General features: G+C 58.1%; 8 protein-coding genes across 8 annotated transcripts; 4 read left to right on the top strand and 4 right to left on the bottom strand.

Annotated features, from left to right (window-relative positions):
- Positions 1-158: 158 nt before the first annotated feature.
- Positions 159-3,409, top strand: CcaverHIS019_0108660 (uncharacterized protein; the record flags this gene model as incomplete). Its single annotated transcript, XM_060604171.1, has 3 exons — positions 159-375; positions 408-2,323; positions 2,360-3,409. 3 exons carry the CDS (start codon positions 159-161, stop codon positions 3,407-3,409), a joined length of 3,183 nt encoding a protein of 1,060 aa, XP_060453414.1.
- A 1,952-nt stretch (positions 3,410-5,361) lies between these two features.
- On the bottom strand, positions 5,362-6,945 carry CcaverHIS019_0108670 (uncharacterized protein; the record flags this gene model as incomplete). Its single annotated transcript, XM_060604172.1, has 1 exon — positions 5,362-6,945. The coding sequence occupies one exon, from the start codon at positions 6,943-6,945 to the stop codon at positions 5,362-5,364; it is 1,584 nt and encodes a 527-aa protein (XP_060453415.1).
- A 937-nt stretch (positions 6,946-7,882) lies between these two features.
- CcaverHIS019_0108680 (uncharacterized protein) lies at positions 7,883-9,087 on the bottom strand (the record flags this gene model as incomplete). Its single annotated transcript, XM_060604173.1, has 4 exons — positions 7,883-7,995; positions 8,139-8,246; positions 8,279-8,379; positions 8,567-9,087. 4 exons carry the CDS (start codon positions 9,085-9,087, stop codon positions 7,883-7,885), a joined length of 843 nt encoding a protein of 280 aa, XP_060453416.1.
- Positions 9,088-10,518: 1,431 nt separating this feature from the next.
- CcaverHIS019_0108690 (uncharacterized protein) lies at positions 10,519-11,444 on the bottom strand (the record flags this gene model as incomplete). Its single annotated transcript, XM_060604174.1, has 3 exons — positions 10,519-10,574; positions 10,676-11,046; positions 11,218-11,444. The coding sequence occupies 3 exons, from the start codon at positions 11,442-11,444 to the stop codon at positions 10,519-10,521; spliced, it is 654 nt and encodes a 217-aa protein (XP_060453417.1).
- Positions 11,445-13,609: 2,165 nt separating this feature from the next.
- Positions 13,610-14,835, bottom strand: CcaverHIS019_0108700 (uncharacterized protein; the record flags this gene model as incomplete). Its single annotated transcript, XM_060604176.1, has 2 exons — positions 13,610-14,724; positions 14,763-14,835. 2 exons carry the CDS (start codon positions 14,833-14,835, stop codon positions 13,610-13,612), a joined length of 1,188 nt encoding a protein of 395 aa, XP_060453418.1.
- A 2,120-nt stretch (positions 14,836-16,955) lies between these two features.
- Positions 16,956-17,593, top strand: CcaverHIS019_0108710 (uncharacterized protein; the record flags this gene model as incomplete). The annotated part of the gene is made up of 2 exons (XM_060604177.1): positions 16,956-17,137; positions 17,221-17,593. 2 exons carry the CDS (start codon positions 16,956-16,958, stop codon positions 17,591-17,593), a joined length of 555 nt encoding a protein of 184 aa, XP_060453419.1.
- A 765-nt stretch (positions 17,594-18,358) lies between these two features.
- Positions 18,359-19,863, top strand: PBY1 (uncharacterized protein; the record flags this gene model as incomplete). The annotated part of the gene is made up of 4 exons (XM_060604178.1): positions 18,359-18,555; positions 18,595-19,150; positions 19,182-19,547; positions 19,579-19,863. 4 exons carry the CDS (start codon positions 18,359-18,361, stop codon positions 19,861-19,863), a joined length of 1,404 nt encoding a protein of 467 aa, XP_060453420.1.
- Positions 19,864-20,730: 867 nt separating this feature from the next.
- On the top strand, positions 20,731-22,599 carry CcaverHIS019_0108730 (uncharacterized protein; the record flags this gene model as incomplete). The annotated part of the gene is made up of 1 exon (XM_060604179.1): positions 20,731-22,599. The coding sequence occupies one exon, from the start codon at positions 20,731-20,733 to the stop codon at positions 22,597-22,599; it is 1,869 nt and encodes a 622-aa protein (XP_060453421.1).
- Between the last annotated feature and the right edge of the window lie 262 nt (positions 22,600-22,861).

The following is a 22,861-nucleotide window of genomic DNA, read 5'->3' on the forward strand; positions in this document are numbered from 1 at the left end:
ACCGAGGCCTGGCGGCGATCTGCGACCAATTGGGTGGAGCCGTTACTGCCAGGCTGGGTTTTAGCCAAACATCCGATTCCATTCAACCCGGCTCCCCGACTTGTTTGCGTTTGAGTTTGCTCAGTCTGTTTTGATCTTGGATCTGTGGTCGCCTCAACATGGTCGAGAAGGACACGGACCTCGCCTCCAATGGTGTCAATGCGCACGGACGTGCGGAACCGACGCCTCCCATATCATCATCCCCACCCATTTCTCGGCAACCCAAACACTCGACATGGCTTATGAGCGCACTCAAGTCGAGGCGGACATGGAAGAACTGGGCGCGGTCCATGATCGCCCTCTTTGTCGCCACGCTCCTCATGGTCATCCGGCCCAGTATGTCCATATTCTTATCTTGCTGATATCAGCGAGGGAGGCGCTCGGGAGCAGTGCGGCGTTCTTCGGCCTGATCGCTTGCACAATCTTACCGCCCATATTGCCGCTTTCGATCCTGTTCTTTGCTCTGATCACACTCGGACTCGGCATGCTCCTCGGGTGGGCATGGGGCGTCGCGGCGTGGGCGGCGGGGTTGAGCGTGCGCGACCAAGCCCTCGTCCAGACCACGATGCAGGCCGTGCAAGCGCAGGCTCAGGCTGCCGGCGTCGATCCCAGACTGGCAATGCAAGCAGCCATCTTTAGAGGAGATTTCCTCGATCCTCGCTCGAGCGCCATTCACGGCGTGTTTATTTTCATCGGCGCATATTTCCTTGGATGGATTAAAGCCACAAAGCCCACACTCACCCTTTTGTCAATCTTCGCCACAATCCTCCTCGACATGAATTGCACTTTTGGACCGCTTTTCCCATATGGATACTACACCCTCGCAACAACTTTGATCAAGCCCGCAGCGGCATATATGGCCGTGGCGGTTGTTTGTACAGTGCTCTTTTTCCCGCAGAGCCTGAACCACCTCGTCCTCTCTGGACTTGTGAAGAAGACATATCAACCAATGCTCGCCCTCCTCAAATTGCAAGAACAGATCCTCGGTGCGAACCCAACCAATCATGAGGAATGGGCTGGTCTAGCTGACGAGGCGCACAATCTCTCAAGAGATTATATCGCGGCATTTGGTGAGTTGGAGGGACAGGCCAAGATGCTCCAACTCGAACTTTCGCGGGGTCGGATTTCCGCTGGCCAGCTCAAGGAAGTCATGAACAGGACGAAGGGGCTCATCGCTACGTGTCTGGGGCTGGGGACAGTCGTGTCATTTATCGACGAGCGAGACCGCGCACTCCAGAGACAGAAGGAGGACCCGCTGCCATACACTACGAGCCGGAGCAAGGCGGCGTACGGTTACCTGGTCAAGGCCGAGGAGGGCGCCGGAAGCAACTTTGAGGACTTGTTACCGGACCTCAAGGCGGAGACGGAGGGTCTGCGCTCGGCGGCCGAGACGGCGTTTGCGGGTGGCATCGAGTTCCTCGACGCAATCAACAATTCGCGATGGAAGAAGCTGCCCAAGAGCTTGGTCGGGCCAGAGGTACGCCAGGCCAATCTCATTCGTCTACGGGCCACTCTGAAGGAATTCAAGCAGTCGGGAAATAACCGCGTACTGGAGCGACTCCGTGATCGCTTCGACAGCAAGACGGGCCGGCTGCTCGAGCGGGAAGGCAAAATTGGAAGAGGTAGCCCGCGCGGCCTGTTCCGCTGTTTCCAGTTCACGGCGTCATTGACCAACTTCTGCTCGGCCCTGATCGATTGGCTCGAACTCGTCGAGGTCATCGAGCTCGGAACGCCAAAGAATAAGCTCCAGTTTCCTGGAAAGTTCGTTCAGGATATGGTGCGGAGCGTGAACGACCCGTCTACCGCCGGCGACGTGTCCGGCCTAGCTGACCGCGATGACATGGGCGTGCAGGACGACGACGACGACGACACCCTCGACGGCAATGAGGACAAGGGCGCCGACCTCAAGTCACGCTTCCATCCGCGCGATCCCGATGCCGGGCCACCAGGCAACGCGTTCCAAAAAGTCGGAAGGGTGGTATCTACTGCCATGCGTGCGGCGACTGGCAACAACGGCATCTTTGCACTCAAGTACGGCCTCGTGTCCGTCGCACTCTGGGTTCCGGCCGTGTGCAAGTCGTCTGCGAAATTCTACTATGTCAACCGTGGACTGTGGGCGCTCATCATGGCCCAGACTGGCCTCGGTGTGTCTACGGGTGAACAGGTGTTCAACTTTGTGCAACGCATGTCGGGGACCCTTGCCGGCGTCGTCATGGGCATGGTACTGTGGTACACTGGCGCGCAGCGGGGTTTGGGCAAAGCGCACGGCGTGACTGCAGCATTTGTGAGATTCCTCAATTCAATTCAGAGCTAACCTCAGGTGGTGGGAATGGGGCCCTTTCTCTTCCTACGCATCGCGGCTCCGCAGCAATCCACGGGTTTCTTCGTCATGATGGCGGTAACGATCGCCTTTGTGGTTGGATACTCTTGGATTGACAACCACACGGTCCAATTGGTCCACCCTGGTGTGGGGTACACTCTCGCGGGCAAACGTGCACTGCTAGTCATCATTGGTTTTGCGGCGAGCTTTGTCATGATTCTGATCCCTCGTCCAACCAGTGCCAAGACGCTCCTCCGCCAAGGAATGGCCAAGAACATTGCCGCCCTCGGCGGCATGTACTCTGTCGAGCTGACGAGTCTTGAGGCCGGACGTAATGCGGCCGGCGACCCAGTGGCTCGCCGCGCAAATCACCGACTACACTTCCTACGCATCTTTACTCGCCTGCAAGCGCTACACGAGAGGTTCGGGTACGCAGAGTTCGAGCTGGCCCTCCGTGGTCCATGGCCAAAGGAGCAGTATCAACGCCTCTTTTTTATCCAAGGGAGCATGTTGTCGTCGTCGGCACTCCTCTTCGCAGCATACTCTCAGCTCGAGCCGGAATGGTGTGCCCGCATCACGGACCGGAACGCGTTAATGCATCCCGCGTTTGTGGCGGACTTGGTATCGCTCTTCACGATCCTCGGCCACTCGTTACGACAGGCCACACCCTTGCCTCCCATTATCCCCATCTTCGAACGCCTCGCCTACCACAAGACATACCAGCACGCATTGCGTCGCGCGGCCGCGGCGGTCAGTCGGGGCCCAGGACAGGGGAAAAGCGACGATGCCGCCGACACCGACACCACGGACGACAATATCCTCCTCGCCCCAGAAGCTGCGGCGTTGCAATCACTCGAGAGCGAGTTGACATGGGATAACGCACACCAGGAGCAGTTTGCTTTATATGCTACGACGCTCGTCGCGCTCGCCCACTTTATTGGCGGACTCAACTCGCTGCACGCGACCGTGCTTTCGCTTGTGGGAGAACACGAGATCGAGGGGTTCGCCCAGGCACAGGAGCGCTGGGCACGTGCTGAGATGGCCGTGTAGTTATTGACTCTATGCATTACACTAATCTTGAGCTGTGGTTGGCACTTGAGCAATCCAGGCGTGGACACATGTTACTGCAAGGCGATTAGGGCCAGAGTGTCGCTGGTCGTGGGATCAGACGGGTCAACTTGACGACAGGAGGTTGGCGAGATGCCGATGGAGTCTCACTCGACGACTATTCGGCCGTACAAGGCGGCTCTTCCGCGCTCCAGTCATCACGCGCTCATGCACGCGCCGGGACACCGTCCCATGTCCGACGACCAGCGCCGCCCCCGAACACAGTGAGATGACCTGTGCATCCTCCCCCTTAACGCGGGGGAGGGGGAGAGGAACGGCTTCAAGTGTCCCGCAGCGATAGATGACTTTGTACACCCCCCCGGAGGTATGTAGCAATCCCAAAGGCGACAGGTCGAGTGTGAGTGCTGGTACAATATGTAACGTCTCTGGTGTCGGCGGCTTTGAGAACCGGAGTTCTGTGATCTCGTTCCAGATCGCAGCAAAGACCGGCCGCCCCTCACGCAGGACGGCGATGTATCCCCTCGGGAAGGCCGCACACATCCCGGCAAACAGGTCTGTGTTCCGGGCCGAGGAAAGTGATGAGCGTTCCCACTCCCCCTGGCTGTCGGCGAGACAGACCCATACCCCGCCATCGGGGGTTAGCGCCGCGACGAACGAGGCGGCCGTGGCTGTCTTAACGGCTGGGAGCGGTAGGGATGGGAGACGGATAGGCTCCTCTGGTTCGCCATCGTACAAGAATGGCCAGAAATAGACCTGGCCATTGGCGTCTAATGCGGCAGCAGCCTCGCAGCCCGCCGCGACGTGGATAATCTCGACTCCTTCATCGGTACAAAGTAGAAAGGGCGCCGGAAGGACGCGGTCCATCATCGCCTATTGTCAGCGCGACCTACGAGACGTACATGACGAGTTGGAGCGACACTCCATCCCCGTCCACGGGCGATGAGGAGCTTGGTCTTGAACCCCGCTGCGATTTGGGTACATGGTAGTAGTTCGGCTATGCTCATTGGTGGGACGGGGTGATGTGCGTTTCCCTCAACATCTAGGGCGAGGGTATATGGCACGTCGACGGCACCGACAATTTGGGTCAGTGGATATCGCGTCATGATGCGCTGGACCTTCATATCGACGAGGGAGATCAAGCGTGGCGATTGGACGCCCCGATATAATCTCATCCAGGATGTCGTGGGCTGCAAATGGGGGTGTCGTAAGTGCACCGTGTACTTGCTATAGATTTCCTACTATTAGTTGGGAAGGGGAGGGACATACCGCCACCCGCCGGAAGGATGTGTGGACGCATGCTAGGACTTGGATGTCGTCGTCTTGTAGGAAGGAGAACATTACGAATAGCACGTCGTCGGGAAGTGGGAAGGGGCGGGGGGTAGGTAGGCGGGGGGTAGGTGGGCGGGGTGGCATAAGGAGCGAGAGTGCGCGGCGCATGTTAAGTGGTGAGTGTGATGCCAAGGTTAGGAATGTTGCCGCCGCTGTTATTAAGGCTGTGCATGGTCAGGTATCCATTACCGTGCGCTAGCAACTTGTGAGTGAAACGTTGAAGAAACATTGAGGATCAGAACAAACGCTGTGAACATGAGATGACCAGCAAACCATTTTTAGCCCGAGGCAAGCGTGCCTGCATGCAAAAACGTTGGGAGAAGACTCAAAACAAGGTTCGCTGGGAATCGAACGTTCCGAGGCCCGTCATGATCAAGCCCAGTGACTTTGGAAACCAGGACTGCCTGGGCGTCTCATCAGCGAGCTGCGATCAGCCCCGTCAATGCCTTCTCCACACACCCGCTCAAGTGCACTACTATGCATGTGCTATCCGTCCAATACATAGACTTCTTTACTTCTTACAGTGTGACCAAACGTGCGAGGTGATGGAATAGATGGGGCGTGGATGCGAACGGTCTAGGCAAGACACGGACCAAGTTGGCCATTTAGGCGGCGGCGCGGTGGCGCTGCTTGAACTCGATGTTGAGGGCAAGCGGCTTGCGGAGGAAGCCCTCGCGGGTCTCCATGACGTCCTGGAGGAGGGTGGGCTGGTAGCGGTGGGCCCAGGTGGCGGCGATGAGCTTCATCTCCATCTCGGCGACGTTGCGGCCGACACACGAGCGCGGGCCGTGCGAGAAGGGAATGAAGGCCTCCTTCTGGCGGGCGGTGAGGTTGAGGAAGCGGTCGGGGTTGAAGTCGTCGGCGTCGGGGCCCCAGATTTCCTTGGAGTGGTGGATGGTGTAGGTCGGGACAGAGAGGACGGTGCCGCCAGGGAAGTAGTGGCCGCAGATGGTGACGCCGGGGGATCCGGGAGGAACCTCGCGCGGGAGACCGATACCCGAGGTCGAGTGGTAGCGGAGGGTCTCGTTGAAGACGGCCTCGAGGTAAGGAAGCGACTTGATCATGTCAAAGGTCGGGACGTCGGTGCCCTCGGGGATGGCGTCGTCGAGCTCCTTCTGGAGCCTGGCGAGGATGCCGGGCGTCTTGGTCGCGTAGTAGAGGAGGGCGCAGGACGAGTTGGAAGTCGTGTCAGAGCCGGCAATGAGCTGGGTGAGAGCCTCGGCGGTGAGCTCCTCGCGGTCAATGGCCTGGCCCTTGTGGTCGCGGCCCTCCTGGAGACGGGAGAGGAGGTCATTACGGGCGTCGGCCGGGGGGTGGTCAAGGCGCTGCTTGACGCGGGCAATGGCGATCTTGGCGAGGTTCTGAACAGCCTCGATACCCTTGGAGAAGAACGGGTCGGGGAGGAATTTTGCGAAGGGGCGGATCTCGGGGAAGACACCAAGGGTGGCCGAAATCTCACCACGGCGGTTGAGAATCTCAATAGCAGGCGCATAGGTGGGAGCGGCGTCAGGGGTAGCGCGGAGCTCGGCGGAATCGGCACCGGCCTCGAGCATGCCGAAAGGAGCACCGAAAGCGAGGTCACCGATCATGTCGAAAGCGAGGTAGTTGAACCAGTCGAGGCAGTCGACCTTTGCCTGGCCGTTCGACTTTGGGTTCTTCTGCTCCTGGGCGATGAGGTTGTCCCACTGCTTGACAAAGAGGTGGAGGTTGTCCTGCATGTAGGGCTCAAACTCGCGGACCGACTTTGGCGAGAACGTGTGCGAGACGACCTTGCGCTTACGGGTGTGCTCGGCACGGTCGCGGGTGTTGAAGAGACCGCGGCGGATCGAGACAAACGAGTCGTAAAAGTCGCTCTTGAGGAAACCATTGCCGTGGCCGTAGATCTGCTTGATGGCGTCGTCGTCGGCGATCGAGACGTGGTTGGGGGCGAGACGGATCATCTTGCCCAGCCTCTTGTGCTCACGGTCGGCGGTCTTGTAGCGGTCGCCACGGCGCACAACCAGGAACAGCCACCAGTTGGTGAACTGGGCCGGGAAGGGAGCGGGGATGTCGCGCAGAGCACCATAGGTGACAAAGTAAGGGTAGAGGTAGTACCACAGAACGCAGACGACGATCGCGGCGAGCGGCGCAAACGCGGGGTGGTCGTGAATGACCGTTGGGATGATGACGTTGACGTGCTTCGAGTCCATGATGTCCAAGGCGGAATCGAGGTCGGTTGGAGAGGATGGGTGTGTGAACTCGAGTGAGTGGGCTTGTATATAGGTCGTGCGGAAAGTGATCTGCCCTGTCCTGTCAGCTGTCAGCAAATTGACCTTTGCGTCTTTGCGAATGCTGTCATGTGAGACACGGCTCATGCAGGCCCCGCACCCGGACCGGTGCATACCAGCTCAGCGCCAACCACAAGGCACCCAAGCAGAAGCAATGGTCAAGGCCAGATGGGCTGTCGGGGTGGTTACGACCGTGGTCCGGTGCCCCTAGTAGCTCCGGGATTGCGGGAGGCTGCACCCCGTGGGGACGAGGGTGGGGGTGACGTACTTTGCGCATGCCCCGACGGTAGTTGATCAGGAGATGAAAGTGATTGATTGTAGCAAGGCGGAAATAGCAAATGATGAAGATGCGCTCATCGTCACTTGAATGCAACCTCCACAATGCCCACCACTCTATTATCCGGATGGTCCGGCGCCAACCCTTCTATTTGCTTCCGTCACCTCATCGTCGTCCGTCGTCGCCCGCGCATCCAGTTCGTTTCAGGACATTATCCACGCATTCTCACACGCTATCAGCCAATAAGCCTACGCTACACGGTCAGTTGCCGATATCTGACACGGTCACGGTGTACGGACGTCTCTCGCCAATTGCCGAGCTCGGTGATAGATCACTCGCCGCCCTTGCGTTCGTGAGCCTCGCACGGTTCGAGCCTCGCACGGCTCTGGTAGCAGTGGCGCCACTTTCAGGCAAGCCAAAACCAAGAGACATTCGGATTCCTCTCACCCCCCTCAAGACTCGTGTCCTAGTCCGCTCAATGAAACACGGAATCTTCATTCTCAACTACCAGCACGCGATTTCATTGTCCGTCATTGTCCGTGGAATTCAGATTGACCGTACGTGTGGCACAGCGTTTAACACTTAAAACAGTACGCCGGGGTACCACTGCTGGTTCATGTTGTTGGTGGTGCACTTCCAGATCTGCACTTGGTTCCAGTTCCAGGTTCCGCCATCAGTCATGTCGAGGCATTTGCCTGGTGTCAGTGGGCTCCTATGATCCTGTTCCTGCGGCCGGCCGGTCCTACGGGCTGCGGGCTGCGGGCTGGCGCCGCCCCCGGTGAATCCATTTAGGATTTAGGAGCAGTTGCCGGTCTCGGTGACCACGACCACGACCCACCCTTGTCCTTGAGGGCAATGAAGCCGTCGTTGGTGAACCAGAATGTTTGCTGCGGCAGGTTGTCGTAGCACTTCCAGATCTTCATCTTGCGGCCGTTGCGCCATTTACCTGATATTAACACACACGACCATGTAACTCACCAAGGCCGGCGTCGAGGCAGTAGTCGGTGCCTGAGAGGCGGACGTGCGTCGTCTCCTGGTCAATGTCCCACTTCTGGGCAGGAGTTCCATTGCAGTCGTAGCTGTGGTCAGTGGTTGGTCGTGGGAGAAGGTAGATGGGAGGTACGGGAAGGATAGAGGAGGGTGGGGAGGAGGGAGGTTGGGAGAGGGTGGGAGGGGGTGGGAGAGGGTTGGTGAGGGCGGGTGGAGAGTGCAAGAGGGTAGAAGATAGAGAGTGAAGATAGAGGAATACCACCAAGAGACGCTCACATCTGCACAGGTGTGCCATTGACAACCATGCCTCCGCGCACATCAAGACACTTCTTCTTGAGGATATCCCCATTTGGCGCATGTGGGTGGAGCGTAGTAGCCTTAAACTTGGCGGGGTAGGTCGGCGCCGGTGGCTTAGCGCTTGGCGACGATGGGGGAGGCAGATTCGTCTTAGCCGGCGTCTCGCCAGACGGCGGAGGCTTTACAGCCGGCGTCTCACCAGTGGGCGGGGGTCTGGCAGCAGGCGGCTCGCCAGTGGGCGGGGGGCTGGCAGCAGGCGGCTCGCCAGTGGGCGGGGGGCTGACAGCAGGCATTGACGGGGAGCCACTCGGGGGCAGAGGGCTGGAGACAGGCATTGACGGGGAGCCGCTCGGGGGCAGAGGGCTGGAAACAGGCGGCGACGGGCTGCCGCTGGGAGGCAGGGGGCTGGAAACAGGCGTCACCGCTTCGGTGTCATTGGCCTGCCGCGGTTCGAACGGAAGAGCGGCGATGAGGGGCAGGAGAAGGAGGTAAGGGAGCATGGTTGCGAGGATGCGAGCTTGCGGCTTGCGAGCGAGAGAATGAGACAAGACATAGAATATATATATATCGGTGGAGCTGATCTCGCGATCAGCTGCTCAAGCAGAGAATGATGCTGCCGAACAGGCTGGCATGTCATGGATTTTTATTCGGTGGCACCTCGCACCGGTCACCACACGGCGTCAGCCACTGATGCTAATACCCAAAGGTGTGTTGGAGCTTTCTGACTCGGAATACAAGCCGAGTGGAGCTCTGAAGTCGTCGTTCTGACGGCTTGCGGCGAGTGGAGCTGTGGAACGAATCTTGTGTGAGGCTTGGCGGAAGCCTGAATCGATTTCTCTTTCCGACGGCTTGGACGAGGCCATTGGAAGAGAGGCAATTAGCCAAGAAATAAGAACCGAACAGATAAAGGAGAACGCCGAAACGTTATGAGCGCCGAGATGGTGGGGCGGTCCAGACTGGCAAGCTGGCAAAGAGATGGCGACGACATTGTGGAATGTTGCGGGTATCTTGGAATGGCCGCACAAGGATAGTTGAGTGTTGCATGTGACGTAAAAGGAAAAGCGAAAGCAAAAGATAATATTACTCTCTGTCGGAGAATTGAACTCCGGTCTCCCGCGGTCATAGGTGATGACAAGCGAGCATACTAGCCACTATACGAACAGAGATGCGATTTTTAGTTACGATGGTTTTCATAGGTTTATCATCACGTGATTCGACTCCAACCCTGCCTTGGTCCTGATGCTTTCATGTTATCGAATGGGTGTGGGGGGCATTCTCTCCCGATCCAATGACCCTACGTCGTTGTCTTTTACTTTGTTGATGTTTCTGTATATAGGCTGGGTTCTCAGCGTGGAGAAGACGAAACAAGACGTCTCTTCTTCCATCTGGTCGCGTGTCCAAGATGATGGACCAGAAGGCTTCACGTAACGAGTACACAATCTAGGGCAGTGCCTGGCCTTTTCCGCCCTGGTGCCGTTTGGAGCTTGATTTTCGATTCTTGGGCGATGCGCAAAGTCTAACTCTACTCTTACAACTACGACGCGACTGTCTGTTTCATGGCCAAAGTCACAAAGTCCCACAAGTTAAGCTTGACGCGTCGCCATGGTCCGTGAGAAAATGCGTCACAACATGGCGTGGGAAGTGCGTTTACCACAAGTCTTGAGCCACGTCATACGTCCGCTCAACACTTCTTTACCTGCGTCGGCTAGAGGCTTCGATTTACTTGGGGGAAGAGCAGAGAAAGCACGTAGCATAAGGCATGAACGCATAAAGGAAGAAACTCGTATACTCTCTATGGTACGGTCTGGACGGGACCGGCCCGCGGGACCCCAAGACGCGCAGGAGCGCTGGGCTGGCGTCCGAGCACGAGGCTACTAGATACAGCTAAAATTGAAGGACTATATGCAGCAGTCAAGAACAAAAGACGGTCTTTAGTTCTGAGCAGACTTGCATGTGAGGCGGCCGTTATTGTTCGAGATGCAGTTGCCTGAGATGTTAGCTATGCTTATCTTTGTAGGAGAGCGGGTTGAAGGGATGATTGAATTGACGATTCAATTGAATCACCCTCACCCTCATTTTCAAACTTACCAAGCGTGTACGATGAATCGATACGGCCTCCAGTCTTGATAGGGCACGAGCACTCGATCGTGTCGCCAGAAACGACGTCACAGCCAGTGCACTTGCCCTTGTTACGCTGGCCACCGCCGTTGTTGTCGCCGTGGCGGGCACCGATCATGGCAGATTCGAGGTCGCGGCCGCGGCGGGAACGACCAACAAAGCCACCAGGAGCGCAGGTGAGCTTGCCGTCATCGTTGAGCTTGATGCACTGGTTGAGGTTGATCTCCGAGTACTTCTTCTTGCCTCTGTTGTCCTTGCAGAGGGCGGTGAGGATGGGACGGTTGTTCGAAAACTCGACCTCGAACCAGTCACACGTCTTGACAAAGTCGGGGTTAGGGCCACTGTGTGTCAGAGTCTTGTTTGCGCTCGGACCCATTGAGTGTCCCGACAGATTCCACGCCACATGACATGCCGTGACCGCGCACAGGCCTTGAAACGGGGCTGTCAAGAGCCAAAAGCCAAGAGCCAAGTGCCAAGAGCCAAGAGCCAAGAGCCAAGAACCAAGAACTCACGCCTGAGTGGGAGTGGGCTTGCCTGAGGGGCGGGGCTTGTGGCCGCCGTGACCGTGGCCGTGGTGGCCGTTGTTGTTGTCACCGCCACCACCGTATTGGCCTCGGGGGTTGAGGATGGGGAGGCCGCGCGCGAGCGCCTCAGCGTTGGTGCGCGGGCGAGGGGGTACCGCCTCGTTGGCAATGACGCCGATGGCGAGGGCGAGAATAGTAAAGGTCTTGAAAAGCATGGCGAAGGGTGTAGCGTGGGGGTGTAATGAGCGTGGGTGGCTTGGTGTACGGTAGTAGTGAGGGATAACCAGAGCCAGTCGGGTGTACTAAGTTGTAGTGGATAGACAGATGGCGAAGGCGAACGACGGCACACGCACTCACTCGACTCTTATACTCTTAACTCGATGGCTCTGACTGGCATATATCTCGTCGTTGTGCACTGACCCATGGCCAACTGTCCCCTCTCCCTTCCCCCTCCCCCTCTATGGACAACCCTTACACGAGAATCAGGAGTTAAAGCAGTGACATGACAAGCTCGAGACCGACTGACGCATGCATTAGATTTCAGGAGATGGAAACGCAGGGGCGACTGTGCAAGGTTGTTCACTCTTGGATGCACGGGACAGGAACTTGGACCTTTTCCGGTTCAAACTCGAGGCGCGGCGCGAGCTTTGGCTTTGGGTGTACAACAGGCCGTCGGGGTGGACACGGTTCAGGTCGGTCAGGAGAAGAGCCAGTCCCATGGCAAGTGGTGTATAAGCACTAAATCCCAAGCGCCTATCTTAGCTGCCCAACGATCCAACAAGAAAGCTATGCTTTGGGTAAAGGTTTTTTTATCAACATGATCAAGGGGTTTGTGATAGTTGAGAGAAATTGGGGTACCTTCAAGTACCTATTCTTAAAGGTAAAGAAAGGGTTCAAAGAGGAACAACGGAACAACAGTGCCAAACGTTTGGATACCATCGGACATCGGCCGTCGGAAAGCGCCTTTAGGGGGTTTCAGGTAAGCAGGCAAATATTCACGACTCCCAATAAACCCTTACCAAAAACCTGAACACCAAAGTCTGGGACAATTCACTTTCAAGACTCTACAAGGCGTCGTACTCCAGAGCATAATAAGCATGGTCAGGCCCCTACTTCCTTAGTTGCTGTTTTATTTTTATTGCCCAGACCAATAATAGGTGTTTTAGTTTGGGGTCCGTTACGGCAGGATACGGCAGGATACGTCAGGCCTCGACTGGAGCCTGGTTTCGCCCATGTTCGTCATCTTCTATGCACGTCTGATTGGCCATCAAGACCAAGTATCACCAGAGCATACCTCTCTCAGGCTGGGGTGCTGGATCTCCCTGGACCCAACACACGTGTTGGTACGACCATGCGTTGTTCTTCCCTTCAGCCCCTCCAAGTGACACTGTGGCCGGCCGCCTGCTCCATGTGTTAGTGCGCTGGCCGCAAGCAGGCAATCTTGCTTACCTGTCCGATGGGCGGTGGGCGGTGTAAAGGTCGTCGCGTCCTCGCATCGCTGCGAGGGCTGCACCATGTGATGGTCTACGTTGCCAGCGTTTGATGTTTGCTGTTTGCTATTTGCGTTTGGTATTTTGTGATGAGATTGGATTGCGACGCGACAAGACGCGGTCCCCTTCCACTGGCACATTTCGGCATCGGGTGGACCTGATTTCGGAACCGATTGTTACAACCGAAGCAAATGGAACGCACACGAACCCGGAAAAGATGGGAGCATAAGGGTGTGCATAAAGCTGTCTCTTTGTTTGAGAGTGTTCGAGGACGTTTGAGGATGCTTGAGGATGTCAGAGACGGTATGGAAGTGGTTGCGCAAGCAACAGTTGCAGTTGCATGATACTAGTCTTAGGTAAACAGACTGTCGTGAAGTGAGCGGTCGTGCGGTGAGTGGTTGGTTGTCTTGGCGTGGCTGTGGCCCGTGCCCCGCGTTGTCGCTGGCTGTGAGACTGTTTGCCAGGTCCGCGCACTGGCCGTGAGTCAGCTCGCCCATCCTCTCTTCCGCTTCCTAGCGCATCAGCGAGGCTTGACTCTGGCTCCCGCCCAAACTGAGTTTATGCAGTGGCTCACAAGCTCATTCCCCACGTCACACCTCAGCCGGAACGCCGACCAAACTCAAGTTGCGTGCCGCGTGCCACAAGGCCGCGGCCTATGTCGATATGTCGACAACGTCTCGTCGAACCAGACGTGACGTCAGGGATGAAACACTATTGTCACACTGCATCGCCCGCCAAGATATGTACAATGAAATGGGTTGGAACTGAATTGATTTGCTGTTGGGTGTTTGGCGTTTGGTGTTTGCGTAGTGGTTCGTCAACAGTCGTGTGGTATCCTCCACTCTCCACGGATTCTCTCGTGTATTGCCCTCCCTTGCCACGTGGGCCGTCTACATGCTGGCAAGCGCCTCGTCGAGCTTGTTGAGGTCGAACTCGAAGTCTCCAGCCGTCAAGTCCACGTCAAGGTGGGGCGCCTGGTTCCCGACCGCAGTGGTGGGAGCAACAGGGGCTGAGCCTGCAGGGACAGCCGAGGCGGCGGCTGGAGCGGCGGGTGTGATCGTCGAGGCCGCCGGAAGCTCACGGGTAGCCGAGGCAGGAGCCGCGCTGGACGTCGCGGCCGCAGTCGTCGTGGTAAGCGCGACAGGAGCCGCGCCCGGGACAGGCGTGGGAGCTGACGCCGTAGTCACCGCCGTTGGAGCAGGGGTAGGCGTGGACGTGGCGGCCGCCACGGCGGTGGGTGCGACGAGTGTGGCGGAGTGAGTGCTCCCAGTCGAGGAGAGCAGCTCGACCTTCTCAGGGGCGACGCTCGCGTTCTCGTCGTCCTCAATGTAAGGGGGAGGTCCTTCCTCCTCCTGTGCCTCGGCCTGGTCGATAGCGGCCCCGAGGCTCATAGGGGGCGGGAGAGGGCGGCTCTCGGGCTCGCGACCTATAGGGCTGGGAAGGGGCGAGGGTGAGCCGGCAGCGCTAGCGGGGCCCAGAACGGGCGAGTGAGGCGCAGGTCCGGCGTCCGGGTGAGGCGTACCTGACTCGGAGACGGAGGTCGGCTGGGCCGACGCGATCAGCACCGCGGCGGGAGGAGGGACGCTGGCCGGTGGCGCGGGTGGCTGGACAGTCTGAGCAGTCAAGGTGCTGGCGTCAGGTGGAGGCGGGGTTCCGGTGGCGCGGGGGATAGGGAATGCCACGGCCGAGGTATCGACCATCGTCGACGTGGTGGCTTCCGCCGCCGTGCTAGGAGGCCAAGGCGACGTGGCGGAGCCGGGAGACAGGGGTGCAGCGTGCTTGCTAGGGGAACCGGAGTGCGAGCCCTGCGAGCCTGCCGCCGAGCCGGGGCGAGGGGGAATCGGAGGTGGTCCCGAGGTGCTGGGACGGGGCGAGCCGCCGTGCGAGCCAGGCTGCGAGGACGGCTTTCCACCAGAAAGACGCTGCTGGCGGAGACGCTCGGCCTCGACTTCGAGGTTGTGCTTGACCGAGTTGATGTCGCTCTGGCGGTTGCCGGGGTATACGACTGGTGTGAGCGACAAAGGCAAAGGCGGAGGGACATACCGTCGGCGATGGAGGTGAAGAAGCGCGCGACCTGGTTCGCGCGCTCGTCGCTGCTGCCGCCGCTGCCGTACATTGTGGATTAGATGGAGAGAGGAGATGGAGGCCTGGAGGATAGATGAAGTGCTGTGGTTGCGGCTGTGGGTGCGAGGTGGTGATGTGCTGTACCAGGGGGAGGGGGGAATGTGGGGGCGAAGGGCGGATGGGTCAAGCGAATGAGAAGCAAACGTCCCAGCCCATGCCAGGGCAATGATCGCTTGATCGCTCGATCACCCAATGCATACAGTAGACATGTGGAGGTGGGGCTCCATCGAATCACCCTTGGCCAAATAGGACGCAGTATGCATTTAGTGTACACTGCTTGACTGAAGCAAAAGGCAACCATCAGTAAGCCTCATGTTGCATCTCAACACAGCTGATGAAAAAGATTGTACGTTGTGGACGGGTTAGGAATCGAACCAAAGACCTTGTCAAGAACATGCGGAATGCTAATGACACGCTCTACCAACTGAGCTACACGCCCTTGACATTTTCATCATGACGTCACCTTAATGACGTCAGCGGGTCGCTTCTCGTTGAACACTTGCCTGCCCGAGACAGCGCTTCGGACATCCTCAACGCCCCGAAACGATCGCTCTGGCCGTCACAGCTTCGTCGGCCGTTGCAGGTAGACCTGCTGTGACATGTTGCGGTCCGATGACTCGCTTCAACGGTGTCATGGCCTGCATACTCAACTTCAAGTCAAGAGAGGCTGTCCCTTCCTTGCGTTCCACCCTATGACCGGCATATGAAGCATCTCCGACTCGTAGAACCCGGTCTACGGTAATCACCACCATCCGCGGCTCCACGGGATTGCCTGCGGATACAGCACTACTCCACAGCAAGGAAAGAGTACGAATCCGTGCTGCTTAATCTTCGCTTACTGCTCTGCGAAGCGACAAGCTCAGACACACGCATGCTCCATGTAATCGCCTAATGGCCGATTACACATGCCGTGCAGCCTCGAGGACCCAGTCATACCTCTCGCCACAGCGCCCCCTTCCCACATCCCCTCATAACTGACATTTACCGAGCGTTTCTCTTGGGCCTGTACGACGGCATTTGCGTCTCCTCACTGGACGCATACACGTTGCCGGGTGTCGTGGGATCGCAGACCGCCCACAACTCACGGCCAAAAACCAGATCACCAGCAACAGAGAACAACATAACACGCCATCCATGAGAGAATGCGCGAGACTTTATACACCTCGAAATCGTGCAACTCGTGCTCCAGGCCGCTTAGCTCAGCTGGTTAGAGCATTGTACTAATACGCAGCGCGTATCAGTAATGCAAAGGTCGGCAGTTCGATCCTGTCAGTGGTCAGCATACTCTTTTGGGGTTTGTGTAGTGGTTTTGGAGGCTGGGTTGATGGTGGACGTCGACGATTGCGTCTGTGGATGGAAGCTTCACGGTGGAGTGCCGCATGGCGCATGCCACACAAGCAACAGATATATCGTACCCATCAGGTCCAATCGTCTCTGCTGTGCCACTCCCGGAACCTAGACAATGAATGGGCCGCGATGACCCGACGACGGCTGCGACCAGAATACGACTCTTCTCTGCCCCATACACACTTGGGCAGCATGGTCTGGCCCGCCATGGAGCTAGCCTCGTTCGGCCATATCCGACCCAGGATTCACAAAAGTGGAGGTCGTCCACCTCCCACCAGCTCTTCTGCACACACTTCCACCATCTACCTCTCTCTCTCCATTACACGTCCCGCCCTCCGACGTCGACGAACCAAAAGATTCACGCTGTGGACGAGTTAGGAATCGAACCAAAGACCTTGTCAAGAGATCTAATAGCAATACTAATGAATGCTAATGACACGCTCTACCAACTGAGCTACACGCCCGTGTTTGCGTATGCGTCAGCCTGTTTTTAGGAAAGCATGCAATCTCATCCTAGCGCTTTGTGTGTGCATGTATGCTGCGGATGATGTTGGAGTTGGTTGAGTGAAGGTGAGTGCTTCACTGCAGAACAACAATTGTAACTCAGTTGCAGTTTCGATGAAGCGAGATTTGGTTCCGATGATGGAGTGTGGCGATCTCGCAACCATCCTTCCTCGTAACCCCACTCACAACCACTCTCTCTCTCCCGTTCCCTAACATTGAGCACTCCAGACCTCCAACATCTCCAACTACACCAACGTCAACATGGTCTCTATCGAATTTGGCCTGTACCCGCACATCTGGGACGCCATCCTCTCGTACACCCAGCCCGGCGGAGCTGCCCAAGTTGCGTCTGGTCTGACATGCGGTGCGTATCTGTCTGCGCACCATCAGGCCCATTTCCTGGGCCCAGCTGCCGCCTCACCCAACCATCGGCTTCACCGTGGGTACGCAAGTCCTCGACATTAAAGCCTTCGTTCCCCCCACGACCAACCTCACCGGCTTCGCTCTCGCCTTCCCCGCGCTCAAGATTCCTGCACGAGCTCGTCCTCGTCCTCCCCGCATACACTCACGGCAAGTTTCACGGTCGCATGCCCGGCATTTTCATGGACCACATTGTCGGGATGGATACGACCGAGCTCTTCATGGCCTACTACGACAAAGCGTGCACCTTTACGATCGTTGGAGCCGACGAGGTCCTTCCGGGATACAGCCTGTGCGGCGCGATGGCCGACCCTCTTCGCAGAACTATGTTCGAGGGATTTAAGCCCCGAGACAACGGCCCGGGGAAGGCCGCCAAGATCAAGAAGATGCTTGGCCTCATCCAGTTCATTTCGCGTGGCGAGTACATCGCCCGCGTCGGCAAGCGCATTGCCGAACTCGCGACTGTTGAGCGTCTGTGAGGAAGGGTGCGAGTAGGGGATGAGCATGGCGAGCGCGTTAAAGAGGAAGAATGACTTGGCCCCGGGGATTTGTTTGCATCAGTAGTTCCATACCACGACGTTTGAGAGGGTGTAGATAGCGAGATAGTGATAAAGAAGTTGTGATATCAGCCGTTGCCTGATAATTCAGCATTCAGAAACCAAGGCTAAAGAACAATGTTGGAACTTACAGGGACTGGTGGTGCTATTTCGGTCATTGGTGACAACCCATTTTCCACTGCTGAACACGCCACTTCCCCTGTTCCTTTGCTTGCGTTCTGCATTGCATACTACTTTGAACTGGTATCCCAGTTGCATGAGGGCCTCTTCTGCATCGAACCTGCGGCCTTGTTGAGCTCCTGTAACAACGCCTTTTCAAAGATGGCTACGCCGTCGAGGCGCCATGGCACTGCTGAGCCTCAACATGGCAGGCCCATCAGCCGAATGTGCCAGAGTTGAGTGAGGCTGCGAATCAGGCCATCATCAGCCGGCGCCCGCACCACAAGATATCTTCAGACTACCCTATGAGCTTCACCAGTAAACGCTGAATGGCCACACCATGAGGCATGCGCCATCCTGTGGCCCGAGCGCGCTGTCGGTGCGATAGGAGGGCGCACACAGGTATACAGATCTGTCTCACATGGGTCTGACTTTTAGCCTTCCACGCCGCCTTCCCCCCCCCCTCCTCCCCCCCCCCCCCCCCCCCGACAACTCACCATCTCTTAGTTTGACACTTCACCCGCCGCCATGACCATCACAAAGTTGCCTGCCAACTTAGAAGAAGTAGAGAGCGTCAAGATCGAGTCCTCTAGCGAGAACCAGATCACCGCGTTTGTCAACTTTCCCTCGACGTTCACCCAGAGTTTGATCGAGGAGGCCCTCACTGCCGTCCTCCCCGACGTCCACATCACTCACGAGCTGGGCAACACCCCACGGCTGCAATGGTGCGTCACTGCGTCACCTCACACCAAAGCTGACTGCAGGGCCGACTACGACCTCATGTCGTTTGACGAGGCGCGGCACGACCCTCGGTTCCTCATCTCGTCCTATGTGTACCGCAAGGCACTGATCCGCAAGCACTTGCTCCACAACACTGCGACCGAGTATCTCGCCAAATGCCGGCACCGGGGGATGAAGAGCGCGCTGTCCTTACCCCGCGGATGGGTCCTTGACATCCAGTTTGCCGACGAGCTCGACGAGGCACTCATGGACGACCTTTATGAGCTTGACGCCGCACTGGTGGCCAACGAGGAGATGGAGGAGGACGAGCGCGAGTGGTTCATCCTCAAGCCGGGGTTTGCGGATAAGGGCCAGGGTATCCGGATGTTCTCGAGCGTAGATGAGCTGCGCTCAATCTTCGAGGAGTTTGAGCCGCCCTCGGACGACGAGGATGAGGACGGAGACGAGGAGCCGCTGGGTAACATCGGGGAAGAGGGCACGGCTATTCTTACTTCGCATATGCGTCACTTTGTTATCCAGGAGTACATGCCGCATCCGATGCTGTTCGACGTGAACAAGGGCGGCAGTGTCGGACACAAGGTGAGTTCCTTGGCAATACCGCTGACGCGAGATCCATCTCCGTGCCCACGTCCTCGTGACCGGCGCGTACAACGTGTACCTGTCCCACGCGCTGTTCGTGCTCTTCGCTGGCGTGCCGTATACCCATCCCCGTGGTGAGGACCTCGACCTTCGTCCGCACCTCACGAACGTCTGTATCCAGACGGGCCTGGCGCCGGGTATCGTCCTGCCTCTCTGGGATATGGCCGGCGCGACGGGCCTCGCTCACACGCCCAAGGGCTATGTCCCCGCGGGGACGGTTGACGCAGCCTGGCTCGAGGCCACGTTCGCCAAGGCCGGCGCGGTCATCGCCGAAGCAGTACGCGCCGGCGCTGAATGCGGGAGCTTCAACCTCCAGCTCATGGAGAATGCGTTTGAGGTGAGTCGTCGTTAGTGCCCACTCACACTAGCTCTTTGGTGTCGATCTCCTCCTCTCCCATCCTGCCCAGTCCTCGGGTCAGTCCACGGGGACCCTTCCGATTCCCGACGTCACACTGCTCGAGTTCAACGCAAGCCCCGACGTCGTCAACAGTGGCGACGCGCTGCGGCCCAACCTCCTCGAGATGTTTGATGGTATCGTGCGTATCAGTATCGCGCCGTTCTTCGGACGCGGGAAGGAGGACATGGCGCTTGGTGAGGACAAGTGGGGTTGGCGCAAGGTTGGAAAGGGGGAGGTGCGTGCCAGTTTCGCGTAAGCATGCATGACTGCAGGCACCACGTCCGCATGCTCGCGCCTGACGTGGCGCAGTCGCGAATCAGTCGGTGGTGAAGTCAACGTGAGTGAAGGAGAGACTGGACGCAAGCGTCACGTTGGCGGATGGGCTGTCTTCGGTGGTAGGGTGCGTTCTCCGAGCTCGGCTGCGGTGGGTGTATATCAACCGACGATGAGGATGGCCAAGCCAGGCCCTTTAGAGTGCGACCGCACTGGGAGCAGCCAGAGGTGGAAACGTGTCGGTCTTCGCTGCCGCCATCGAGATGCGGGAATGTTCTCCAGACGGCGCTTCTAACTGGCGCGTGGGGAGTGGGCCATGTGCAAATCACAGAGTTTGCTAGTCAGTTATACCAGAGCGCTCGTTGGGGCTTGGGATAGTGGCACGCTACATCCCTGCCTGATTGATGTGATCAACAGTCTTTCGTGGGTATCTAATCTAGCCCTTCGTCCGATCTTCGGGGCAGAACTCTTGAACGGCCGCCACGGGGCGCCGCAACAAAGATTGAGGCTTGAGGTGCAGTGAGGCTGGTGGGCGGTATGCTGCGACGTCTCATGATTGATGAATTCCGTCTCGCGTCGGTCTCAGGTCCGCGGCCGATGAGATAATGCATTCCAGGTCTCTGCCGGCCCAGCAAACGGAGGTCATGTGAGGAAGGGCCTAAATCTATGTATGGTGGGATCCCTTACCGGCATTCGGTAATGCCAGCATGTCCGCCCCGGATGGTGGGCACTGACCATCGCAATCATCTCGCGGTATCGTTCTCATGCAAACAGGCTGCAAGTGGGAGCGAGGCACATATACGCAAGTGATTTCTTTGGAGCCATCATCACACTCGTCTCGTTGTAAACCATGTCTCCCATCACTCCAGGATCCAGCACGTCGGGCTTCTTCCAGACGCCGCCCAAGATCGCCAACCAGTTCCGTGAGGACCAGGCGTTGAACCGTTCGATGGCCATGTTTCTCGCGCCTGAGACGCGCGCGCGCATCGCGCCAGACCTCGACCGCCTCGGTGACCTGGTCCTCACAGACCGGATCCACAACTACATCAACGATGCCGAGTCCAATTCGCCCAAACTCAGAGGAAACGGGTACACAATGTGGGGTGCGAGTCAGGACGCCAACACTCTGGTAACTGCCGCTGGGTGGAAGGAACTTCTCCGCACGGCTCGCGAGGAGAGTATTGTCAACACGGCGTACGACGCCGAGCTCGGTCCCGACGCGCGAGTCGTCCAGGCAGCCAAGATTAATTTGTGGTGCGCGTCGTCGGCCATGACTGCCTGTCCGTCCGGAATGCAGGATGGCGGCGCTAGTATTGTGATCAACGACCTCGCCCGGCCCGCGTCGGATAGGTATCCCGAGGACGTCAAGCCGTTCCGCAAGATGGCGCTCGAGAAAGCTCTGGAGCGCCTGCTGAGTCGCGATCCAGAGTGGGGATGGACTTCAGGCCAGTGGATGACGGAGCGCCGTGGTGGATCCGACGTCAAGGGGACCGAGACGGTTGCTACGTGGGTTGGAATGGGCGACGGCGTCGAGACCGACCTCAACGGCGTGCCGCTTGGTCCGTACAGTATTTCGGGATTCAAGTGGTTCGCATCGGCGACCGACTGTGGCTGTTCCATCCTCCTGGCGTACACCGACGCCGGTCTTAGCTGCTTCTACGCACCGACCCGCCGTCTCCGCGACGGTAAGGAAGTCATGAACGGTCTCCGTATCATGCGCGTCAAGCAAAAGCTGGGCACACACGCCCTCCCCAGTTCCGAGATTGAGCTCAAGGACATGCGCGGCTGGCTTATTGGTGACGAGGGCCGCGGTGTGGCTGTCATTGCCAAGTTACTCAACATTACGCGTTTCCACAATGCCGCCCGCTCCAACGGATACCTCGGTCGCGGTCTTGGTGCCGCTCGCGCCTTTGCTCGCCTTCGCACTTTCCCCTCGCGCCAGGCGCCCAACAATGTCCTCAAGCAGATTCCGCTCTTCTGCCACTCGTTGTCCAAGGTGACAATCCGCCACCGTGCCGACACATTCTTCACCATGTTCCTGGCTGCCCTCCTCGGCGCCGACGTCACCAAGACTTACACGGCCCCCGTGATTCCGAAGGGCGAGGACGCCGAACTCCTCCTCCGCCTCCTCACATCCGTGGCCAAGGCCTACAACACCAAACACTGCGTCATCGGTCTTCAAGAGTGCATGGAATCCCTCGGTGGTGTCGGATACATTGAGAATAACGAGACGCCCCAATTCAACATCGCCCGCCTGTTCCGCGACTCAAACGTCATGCCCATCTGGGAAGGCACGACCGACGTCCTTTCCACCGACACAGTCAAGGTTCTTCGCGGCAAGGTTGGGCCTGGCTGCACGGCCGCTCTGGACCGGTGGCTCCGTGCCAACCTCTCTGGTTCGGGGTTCAAGGTCGAGCGCGATGCCATCCAAGCTGCGTGGAATGAGGCCCTGGCTTGGCCCACGGACAAGGAGGAGCTTCTGCACGAGGCGCGCGAGGTCGTCGAGACTATTGGAAACATTGTCTGCTCGATGCTGCTCGTCATCGATGCCGAGCGGGATGGAAACGACGTGGCAGCCGAGATTGCCCGCCGCTTCACCCGCCAGTCGTTTGGTCTCAAGCCCCCCCGCGCGAATTGGGAAGAGACGCACCGCATGGACCAGCGGATTGCATTCGAGGCCGACGCCGACTCGGGCCGGCTCGAGCGTGCGCGCCTCTAAGCTCAAAGCTCAGCGGTTAAAAATCTTAGATACAGTTGTAAGACTCATGCACCAGTGGCGAGGCCGGCTTGCGGTGGTTGATGAACCTGGGCGCACGTCTTTGTCTCGTCTTTGTCTTTCGCTTGGTGGCTCTCGACGTGCTCACCTTCATCGCCATCAGAGAGTACGTGCATAACTCGTACGATGGCCAAGTTGCCATTCTCGTCATTCTGGCCGCCGCGACCTTGGTCTTGGCCGTCATGTCTCTCTCCACCATACCCGT

The sequence above is a fragment of the Cutaneotrichosporon cavernicola genome (genome assembly GCF_030864355.1).
Source record: "Cutaneotrichosporon cavernicola HIS019 DNA, chromosome: 1".
Classification (NCBI taxonomy): Eukaryota; Fungi; Basidiomycota; class Tremellomycetes; order Trichosporonales; family Trichosporonaceae; genus Cutaneotrichosporon; species Cutaneotrichosporon cavernicola.